General features: G+C 32.5%; 1 protein-coding gene and 1 long non-coding RNA gene across 12 annotated transcripts; one reads left to right on the forward strand and one right to left on the reverse strand.

Moving 5' to 3' along the window:
• Positions 1-1,817: 1,817 nt before the first annotated feature.
• Positions 1,818-9,895, reverse strand: LOC140968923 (transcription factor MYB86-like). Of its 11 annotated transcripts, none has more exons than XM_073430086.1 (5): positions 9,586-9,895; positions 4,736-4,837; positions 3,130-3,410; positions 2,618-3,020; positions 1,818-2,169 (listed from the first exon to the last, which is right to left on the reverse strand). In XM_073430086.1, the coding sequence occupies exons 2-5, from the start codon at positions 4,770-4,772 to the stop codon at positions 2,021-2,023; spliced, it is 870 nt and encodes a 289-aa protein (XP_073286187.1). In that variant the 5' UTR covers positions 4,773-4,837; positions 9,586-9,895; the 3' UTR covers positions 1,818-2,020. The 11 variants fall into 11 exon arrangements, with proteins under 11 accessions (XP_073286187.1, XP_073286191.1, XP_073286193.1 ...); XM_073430090.1 differs by having other exon boundaries at positions 3,130-3,449; positions 4,808-4,837; positions 9,586-9,894; XM_073430092.1 differs by having other exon boundaries at positions 4,808-4,837; positions 9,586-9,892.
• On the forward strand, positions 5,781-9,093 carry LOC140968925 (uncharacterized). The gene is made up of 2 exons (XR_012173854.1): positions 5,781-5,953; positions 7,185-9,093. It is a non-coding gene; the product is annotated as an uncharacterized lncRNA (long non-coding RNA).
• Positions 9,896-11,239: the final 1,344 nt, after the last annotated feature.

The following is an 11,239-nucleotide window of genomic DNA, read 5'->3' on the forward strand; positions in this document are numbered from 1 at the left end:
CGTTTTTCTCTAAAAACAGATCTGCTGAATCAGTTGCTAATCAAACGGCGCCAAAAAATTCTGTTATTATTTTTCTCTAATGACGGATTTGCAAAATCGGTCGCTAATCATCTAATAATAAACGAGTAGTAAGGATGCCATCAACCATCAACAACATATAAGTAGCTGAAAAAAAACAATATTTTTCACTAAAATCATTACACAGTGGTGCTACCGCGAGTATATTACAAAATGTAACTGGAAATGTAATCGTTATAGACGATTCTTTGCTGGTATGAACTAATGGTATTAACTTCAGCAAATTGTTTTTATCATACCAAGCATATATATCAATGCCCTTGGATCGAACTACTTGTAGTTGTATATTTTCTTAAAGCATGGCAATGCATTTGAGGAAGATGATGTATTAGACTTAGAAGCCATCAGCGACGAAGTCCGGGCCACTCATTTCGTTGCTAAAATGCGTCAGCAGGTTCGAGCAAGTTTGTGAAGGTGATCCGAGAGTTTCAGATCTCTTTAACCTAGTATTTTTGGGTACTAAACACCAATTCTCTTCACCATGCTCCTGCAAATAGTCTCCCAAGATCTTATCTTGAGCCTCAGTCCATCCTTTCTTTGAGCTCATGTCATTTGTAGCAAAGTTTCCAGATCCATCTTGTGCCATGTCCTTCCAATAGTTTCAAATGGAAAAATTGATGAACAGACAAAAAAAAGTGAGCTAATTAATGTTTTCCAATATTGACCAAAGATCAGTGAAGACTATGTATGATTGTGAGAACACACGAGGCTTCCGATTGTTTATAGGGTAACCCATGCTGGATTTGTTTGGTTACCTAAAAACTGGAAAAAACAAAATCATTTTTTTTTAGAAAAATTATACATAAAATTTATTTTATTTGTGCTGCAGAATATGATGTCATCCTCCTGGTGTGTGGGATGAAGTGGAGTGACGGGCAAAGCAGAGAGAGGGCCCTCCACATCCACCACGACGGCAGCGGCACTGCGGCCACCAGTCCCAGGAGAACAACGTATCTTTGCTGCCGGAAAGCCAAAATGGCCGCCGGAAGCGCCGCTTCGCTCGCTCTCTCTGTTGCAATTAAACGTAAATTATTGTTGATGTGAATTTGTAACCACATAATAATACATATTTATAGGAAGAAAAATCTCGAAAATGGTTAGGGTTTCACAAATCAGTGTGACGGCGCTGACAAGAATCAATTAAGTCATTTTTCCGATAGAATTAACAAAATAAGATTACCCATATATTGCTATTATTGTATTAACAAATTATTATATAATTACTATTGGGATTTCACATATAAATGGATTTTTTCAACTCATATTGTGTAAATTTCCATGTATTTGTAATTATATTATATTATATATATATATATATATTGAGTAGGTCTTTTGTGAGACGGTCTCACGAATCATTATCTGTGAGACGGGTCAACCCTACCGATATTCACAATAAAAAATAATACTCTTAACATAAAAATTAATAATTTTTCATGGATGATCCAAATAAGAGATCAGTCTCACAAAATACGACCCGTGAGACCGTCTCACACAAGTTTTTGTCATATATATTTTAGATTGTTTTCTAATAGAATAAGTTGAAATCCATCACAATTAAGAACATAATTGTTCTTAATTTCCTTGAAATCAAAATTACTCTTTTTTAAAAAAAAAAATTCACCTTCAAGATATTAAGTCGATTATCCGAATTATATCCTTGTACGCCACTCTCGTATTGTAAGGCATGTCTTACATTCTTTTTTTTCATGGACATACACAAATTATTTCTGAAATTGATTAGAACAATTTAATTTTCTTGAAATAAAATTTGGCTTGTAATAATATCTAATTCCTAAACATTATACATTAGCGATAACACCCACTTAAGCTAAAAAAAATTCAGACTAGACGAGAAAATCCCCGTCAATGACATTCCAAAATACAAAATATTTGCCAATCTTCAGCTTCGCATATCATCAACACTTTGTGTCCGCTTTCAACTTCAATATTTGCACGACGAATCGGAACACAGGCGGGGATGTAAATCATCCCATTCGGGGAGGGGCACAACTAACGGGAAGTTGTCTAGAAGCATGGACAGTTCATCGTCCATAAAATTGATGCCTGACCCCGATGCCTTGGCTCCTGTGCCTGAGGGAACAAGTAAAACAATGTATTATGCTAAATTATGGGGGGAAAAGTGAATATCTATCGCAAACAAGACTGACTAAATTTCATTCATGAATCAAGTGACGATAAGTCGGCCATAAATGTTCGATCCCATTAACATTTAACAGCAAGACCCCAAAGAGTTGATGCTTACCATCAAACAAGAACCAATGCGTAATGGAGCAACAGAAAAAATATGCTTAGCAAAAGAAAATGAACAAATATATCGAAGATTCGAAATGGTTAAAAAACTGCAGTTTAGTTCTTGTAAAAAATATCAAAGGTGGTTTTGTCATGAATTGTGAAACTAGAAACTAAATTTCAATTAAATATCAACAATTTGAATTGTACCAAAATCCTTCCTATGTTGCCCATAAACAGTTTACATGGTAATAAATAAAGATTAAATATCAGTAAATCGATGTATTACCATGCATGAATTCTGATTCCATCACCTCAAAATCCCTAGCAGCATTATTTGGGATGGCAATCACATGATCACTTGAAAAAGGTTTAAGAGTTGATGTGACCATTTCTGGTGATTTCATGGATGGAAGGGCTAAAACTACCTTGTTTGGGTGGGGATCGAAGCCAAAATTGAGATAATTTTCTTGAACCGGTAACACTGGCAAAAACGAATTCGGTAAGATCTGTTTGACAGAAGGCAATGTAACCAAAGTGGGTGAAGAAAGTGATTTGTTTGATGGTGAAGAACTGAGGAGCTGATTTGTTTGACTCATTTGCTGACGGTGAATCTCCAAACCCACACGTTGGCTTTTCTTCAATCTGATATTCCAGAAATTCTTGACCTCGTTGTCTGTTCTACCAGGAAGCTATATTAATGAGAAGAAATTAGTAAATTACAATGTTGAACCCTTTACTGCATACTGGTGAAAAAATCAACCACCAAGAAAAAAAAATCATCCGAACCAAATTAATAACCTGAGCAGCGATGTGAGCCCATTTGTTACCATGTTTCCCATGAAGCTCAATAATAATTTCTTCTTCCTCAGCAGAAAATGCACCTTTCTTCAGATGAGGCCTCAAATAATTGGCCCATCTGTTTCTACAGCTCTTCCCTGATTTATCTAGTCCAGATATCTTTTGAATAGAAGCCCAGTTTCCCTCACCATGCTTGCTTACGTACTCCATCAGAATCTCGTCTTCTGCTGAAGTCCATGGTGTTTTCTTTGCCCCACGTTCGGTTGTTCCAGATGTAGATCCTGAGCATCCAGAACCATCGAAAGCCATAATCCTCAATACTTGATTAAAAAAAAACAATTGAGTCGACTTAGAAAGGGGGGAAAGGAATTCTTGTAGGACAAAAGTTGAGTTGAGAATGGAGGCTATGAAAAAGTGTAAGAACCCTAATGGGGCTTGTCTAATTTATAGGCAAAAACCTAGAGTTTAGCCCCGCTTGAATGCTAGTCTATCCACGCGTCGGCATGAACCGTAAAGCAGACTAAAAACCAATAACAGGCAAGTCCATAAACACTTTTGTTGTCCATACATTACAATGCTTTCAAGTTTTTGACGCAATTGGTACCCTTCTTCGATTTTGACAATCTTTGACCAATCACACTCAATGTATTCACTTAATAATATCCGAGCAATTCGATGCCCACAATTCACTAGTTGGACGTGTCGTATTCTCTCAACCTCATTTACAAGGACCTCAATTTTATTTCGTCTAATGAACTATCAACGATATCATTTAATAATTAAAATTAGCATTGTACGAGATTTACTCACTCAAATCAGCTAAGTAACATAAAATAAAAGTGGACAGAAAATTAATTACAACAAGAAAAAGATTTATCATCAACGAAAACACTAACCCACAGTCAAACGTTCATGCTAAATATCTCTAGCCGATGCCGTTATATCCCAATTGAAAAGGCAGTGTCCTAAAGCTAATGCTTTAAGAAAAGCACTAAATCCCCAAGTCCAACCAAAGTGACTCACACGTGGAATCTGCGTGTATGAACCATATTTTGACAATTATATCCCCATATAAAATCAATACATTAAAAACAGGATGGCTTATTACATAAATCATCCTCCTAAAAGGCTAAACCCCCAGATTTTTCGGAAATTAAAAGTCTCCCTTCACAACAAAAATGGCAGGTTCTGCTAAGGTAACATGAGGATAAGATGCACAAAAACAATATTTGGAACCTAAAACATTTTGAATATATAATCACATTTTATTATTTTGATACCTTTTCAAACAAAAAAATTTAATTGAAGGAAGTCACTACGTTTGAGATTCTAAAATAAAAATTTTAAATCAAGTGAAAATTCAATGTTGATAGATATGATTAATGCATTATAAAAGAAAACAAATAACATGTGATAAAAATATAATTCTTTTCAATCAATTTTCCAATTCCAAAGTCCAACTTTGATTTACGACCACAAATATAATTCTTTTCTGAATGCATATCCAAGAATAATTCAAGACCGAGAGAAAACCATGGAAAGAGGGCAGGAATTACTAGACAACAGGATTATGATCAATTATAATAGTTTGATGGTTTTAATTTACGCTCTGAAGTACAAAAAAGAAAAACGGCATAATTCATGACATGGGTTAATAATGAAAAGGAAGAGGGTTTACTTCATTGTTGAGTGACCTGCATCCACGAAACTGACAAATAAAAACAAGTTAATCGTTATATAGAAATATGGTAAGAATATATGGAATCGTAATTCACGCAACAATTTAGATTTTAAAAAAAATGTGTGACTGAGCGAGAATGAAGCAATCCCAAATTTGTAATGCATAAAGAATCTTTTATTAGCCGAGTAAGAATGCAGCAAAACAATTAATGCTTTACGACCAAACAAGAGTGATTCCAAAATATTTCTTACTTTATCTAGAACACAATGTAAAGCGAAAACATCGATAGCATAATATTAATTCAGTATGACATTACCATCACTAATAATTATCTTTGTTGGAGATTATCTTCCTATTAACTTTCAAATGCATTATTGCCATGGCTTGTAGAACATGATCTAAATTTCATGAACACCACCAACATCAACATCTTGAATTACAAGTTCTAAAGTATATTTGAATATCATGTGTGTTCTGTGAAGGATCTTTTGGTAATATACATTTTAACATAGTGGAGATTAGGAGAGATACAAAGAATTTGGATCTTGGGGTTCAAACGAAGTTAAAAGTGATGAAATTATGGTCATGGTGAAGAATTGAGCAGCTAATGTTCGGAGCATGTCTCTTAAAGGTAAATTGTCAAACAAATATGCAGGTGTCTTTTAAATTCGGTGTTTCCATGAATCTGAGCAATAAATCTTTCTTTCTCAGTTCAGAATACATCTTTGTAGATTAGAAAAAAAGAGGTTCGTCATTGTAAGTCTACTACGCCCAGAGTTCCCATAATTTGAACCCCTATTCTCTCCATGATGCTCTTTCACAAACTCCACCAGGACATCATCTTCAGATATAGTCCACGACCCTTGTTAGCCAACGATTGTTGAATGTTTGTTACAGTCATAACATAATTCCATGAGCTTCCAGTTCAAATGAATCCATCAACTCAAGTACTTTTAGCTGTCATGGATGAAAACTAATTTAACGAATAAAACCTACATGTATTATTGTACTATCCAAATTCAAACGAAGATATGGGAAATGTAAGAGCAAGAGATCTTTAATGGAGCTTGTGACAATTTATCGACAAGAAGAGGGGACTGACGAACTTTTGAAGCACTCGGTTGTAAGCCCACAAGTAGGGGTGTGCAACGGTCGGTTTGGTTCGGTTTAATAAACTTCGGTTCGGTTTTTCGGTTTACGGTTTTTCGCATGTCTAATCCTAAACCAAACCATTTTAATTCGATCCAGTTTGGTTTTTTTGTATTACGGTTTGGTTGTTACGGTCGGTTATTACGGTTTGTGTAATAAATTTAGTTATAAATGAAGTTGTACGTTATAAATTTTAAAAAAAGTATAATAAAAACCACAATCAAATTGATTTTGATTATTTACAAAAATCAAAATAAAGTAATAAAAAATAAGCATAGCTATAATTCTTGTAACCAATTTGTTTAGTATCTCACAAATATCAAAACAAAATAATAAAAAATATAGCTATGACAATTGTAAGAAATTTGGAATTTGGATATTTTGATAGTGAATAATTCCAGCATTGGATCCATTAACTCCTGCAACTAAAATCCTCATGTGTAGGGAAATTAAAATATCAAGTTTACCACCTTTTTCGGTCGTCTATTAAGATATTAATATAAAAATTTTATAAGGAAGATATAAGAAACCTTTAAAGTCATCTAAAAAACAAAATTTTAAAGTTAAATATTATTTTAAATGTTCTGATTTTTTGAGAAAATATTAATTTACCTATTCTCCAATGAAGTCAGTAAAGATAGAGCCAATAACAATCCATATTTTCTCAATCTCTCCCAAATAAGTGTTTGCAAGTAGAATTTTTTAATTTGAGAGGTTAATGAGACTAAACAGGAAGAAAAACTATTTAGTGCAGAACAATAAAAAACATTGTCAATGGGTAAATGGGTATCCTTCATTTACTATTTTAAAATGATTAAAAAAAACTCCCTACCCGTGTTTCAATATTTTAAGAAGAAAACAACAAAAAAGTTAAGAACTTTGATATTTGATATGGTAGCACTGTAGGAGAGTCGGCTGGAGAGAGATTGAAGTAGAAGATGAAAAGTTTAGAAGAAAAGCAAGGAAGTAAAATAGTAAACCTAATGAAATTACTTATATTAAATATTTTATTATTTATTATTATATTTTAAATGGTCGGTTCGGTTTTTTCGGTTTTAAAATTTCAAAAACCGATAACCGAACCGAAAAACCGAAAGTATAAAAAATCAAAACCATAACCGACCGAAAAACCGTTTAAACCGAACCAAAAAAACCGAAATTTATGATCCGGTCGGTTTTTTCGGTGTAAACCGTTTAATGAACACCCCTACCCACAAGAACATAGGTATCATATAGGTATGATGAGGATTGGATAAGAAGAAAACAATTAGAGAATCTTATATCCACCGTGATTTCCTTGAATACACGCAATGAAGGTTCAAATAAGGGTTGACAAAAATAAAAGACATCATGACTTAATAGAAGACTCCATCAACTAATATTCAATTCACCAACGTAAAAAATGTTATTTCCATTTTATCACACCAATAACGAATTAAAATTTGTCACACTTTCATCCTTATCTTGGAAAGAAAACTAAAACAAGTTGCTAGTGATATCCATTGTGCTAACATGGGCGCACTTTACATATATCGGACAAAGTGTTGTGAAATTCTATAACATGTACATCAGACCAAATATCCAACTAGAATGACTAAGAAGACTTGGAATCATGATCAAAAAACAATGGTCTTGAAAGTGATGAGGAGGTGACAGATGTTTTATGATCATTGCAACTTAAAAGTTAAAACACGTCATGGATTTTGTCAATGCTATTTAAAGTGGAATTATTATTCCTCCGAACTATGATTAATTTATTATGTCAAATTATACCATCAATCAATCAAGCACTTTATATAGATTAAAATCTTCCATTTGTTTGCATTTTCGATAACATATTTAATGTCATGATAGGGTCATGATATCAAATAAATATAATATGGGATCAACATTCTTGCAGTTGGGTGTTGTTGACAACGTTACTTTATTTGTCATGAAAAATAATTTCGTCAAAATGCTCAACAATAACTAGCTGATTCCAACTGTTGTTACAAACCAAATATCGTTAGATTATAATCCAAATTTCAATCACAAAAGAAATCCTTATAATCACAAAATTCATTTTAACATGTGAAAATAAGCGTAACTCGAACAAGTCAGAAAACCATCAAATAATCAATCTAAAAATTAACAACTCTAACACGTCAACAAAACTCAAACATGTTATGCCCCAAACATTTGGGAGTAACAAGCTCGGGAGCACAAGACCACCTAGATTACAGTAACCGAAAGTATATAATTGAATAAAATCCCCATGGTCTGAATAAATTATCAAATTGCACCTCTTCTCGACTAATCAAATATATTCTATGCAAGGAATATCTCATTTTAAATATTTTAAACACTAATTTTCCTAACAAATGAATTGATGAATGTTCATTCTTTAAGTGTAATTTAAATTCCAGCCACCAAAGAGCATCGATCAGTCCCAAAATTTGTTTGTCATCATTCTCATTTAAATCATCTGAAAAATATGTCAAAAGAAGTGTGAATGAAATTTCACCGAGTAGTTCAATACCTTCAATCAAAATCTTTAAAGAACACAAAACAGCTATTAAACCACGGATTCCTAAAACCTTGACAATGTTTGATTTCATTTCCGGTGTTTCCAAGGAAGTTTTGAAAATTTGATTTTGGAGAATGTGTTGTATATTATGTGCTGACTTCTAAAGCTGCAAATCTGCACCGTAGATTCCATGTAAAAATGTGCTAGGTTTATACAGTTACATAGTATTTGTTTATTTTCTAAAAGATGTTAAACTTTAAAATTTAGTGTATTGATTTAGAATAAAATAATAGTGGGGTATTTTAAGTGATAATAAATGTTGAATTAGAATTAATGATTATCTTGAGAGAGATGAAAAAATGAGAATTAATTTTCGGGAAACCATACCATTGTGTTGTATACTTGGTTTTATTTCTGGCTATGGAAACATTTCCGGAAAATAAATACAAACTTAACAATTATTTTGCGCCATTTAAATTCCAAAATTTACGGGAACAAAGATTATCCCACTCTTTCACTGATTTCAAATTTCTTAAATAGACAGTGATGAACATATTATCATAATTCAAAATCTATGATGCAATTGTTGGATTATTCGACCCAAATCATATATCAAAACAAAACAGAACAGCAGATAAAAAAAAGGCGAAATTAATTCCATGGGACTTATTTATCCAGGCATTAGAATCCATTCAAGGGTCATGAATGCTAAAACCCCCACGAATGATCTTAAAAATTTCAACTTGCTTTCATAAAAGATCAGGTGATCTATTTCTCATGTAGACGTTCATACAAACTTTCAAGCTCCACCTTGTTTTACAGATAGAGGTTATAGTTTTCGAAGTAGTACACATTTTTTTAGAAACGGAGCTTTAAGAAAATCATAAAAGCCTGGAAGAGAATGACTTCCTGATTTCGGTCATCCAATTGGAAAGAAATAGTTCGGGACAAAAACATCCCAAAAAATAAGAACATATATCACCCAATTATAACCTAGATATCTGAAAATCAGCTCAATTCATCTCTTCCTACGAAAATTGATTCAAATTCGATTCCAAGCTACAGAATATACAGAATGCATAGCACGGTTGTAATAGCAAAAGGGTAAAAGAGACGGTACCTAAAACTTTCACCAGAGATCCACACGGGGGCATAAACCCCATGCCTAAGGCTTGGCTTGTAATCCAGTTTTAGAAAAATTACACATAAAATTTCATTCTTTACGGGTGCATGCAGCGCCGCCAGCCACCTGGAGAGAGAAGTCCAGTAAGGTCGGGTGGTACCAGACTCCGCATCCCTGGGACCAGCGGCGCTGCGGCTGCCGCCGCCGCTCACTTTCCCAAAAGGACGCCAAATCGCTGCAGATGGAGTGGCGATGCCGCCGCGAGCTCTACTGTTTTATTTATATTTAATAAATAAAATATAAATTGTGTGTTGTCTCCACGCTAAAATGTGTGATGGATAATTTTGATATTAAGAAAAAAGTTTATTATTCATATATAATAATTAAGAGTTATTCCATTTTTTTCCTTTTTTATTTATCCCAGCAACTTAAATGTTAACTAATAAATCATTTATATTTTAAGAATTCAGCATAATTCGTGTATTATATATAAATTAAAGAGTGGGTCTCATGTGAGACCGTCTCACGGATCTTAATCTGTGAAACGGGCCAACCCTACCCATATTCACAATAAAAAGTAATACTCTTAGCATAAAAAGTAATATTTTTTCGTTGATGACCCAAATAAGATATCAGTCTCACAAATACGACCCGTGAGACCGTCTCACACAAGTTTTTGCCTAAATTAAAATATGAAATAAAAAAATATGTACTTTTAATTTTCAAAATTAATATTACTCATAATATATCCCAAGATTTAGTCAGGATAAACAAAAATATTGGTTAATTATTTTTGAGAAATGTTTAAAAATTATTATTATTATTATTATTATTTTGTTCAACACCGATGTTTTTAACATAAACTATCAACCGAAAATTTGACCAAAAAAAAAAAATAGATTACCATAAAATGTTAAAAGCAATATTTTTTTGTTATTTTTTATTTTATATATAATAAAAATATAAAAAAAATTGTTCTTAATTTCAACTGTTGGGTGAATCAAAATTTTATATAAGAAAGGCAATAGTTAAGGATAATTTGGTCGGCTAAAAAATTAGAATGATAATGTGGAATATTATTTATTATTTATATAAAAATCCATTTGCGGACCTCCTAATCCTTAACAAATACTATTTGGGCCATCAAGATTCTCAATCGTTGATATAATTGGATTAAAAAGCCCAGTTTCAATTTTTAACCCAGGAGAAATTAAAATACAGGCCCAATTATGTAAAAAAATGTTGCATTTTTCGTCACAAAATGTTACTATTATCTTTAAAGTAAACAGAAACAGAAGTCAGTCAAATCACATACATCAACAAAATTTTAATTTTGATAATTAAAGTTTTTTACACGTTTTACCAATTCAAGAACATTGAAAAACGATACTAATGATATCGTGACAACATGTATATATTATAACTAACGCACGTGAACATATTTTTAACATAATCATTTTTAATAAAATTATTTAAGTTATTGATTATGATCAAAAAATCATTTAATTATTTTTATATTTCACCAAAATAAGTTGTTATAATAATTTTATTAGATAAATTAATAATATTTTTATTCATCCATTTAAATTATCAAGATATTTACTCTTAGAGATTTATGGATTATAACACACACACACACACACACACACAC

This window comes from Primulina huaijiensis, unplaced genomic scaffold (assembly GCF_012295235.1).
Source record: "Primulina huaijiensis isolate GDHJ02 unplaced genomic scaffold, ASM1229523v2 scaffold38877, whole genome shotgun sequence".
Classification (NCBI taxonomy): Eukaryota; Viridiplantae; Streptophyta; class Magnoliopsida; order Lamiales; family Gesneriaceae; genus Primulina; species Primulina huaijiensis.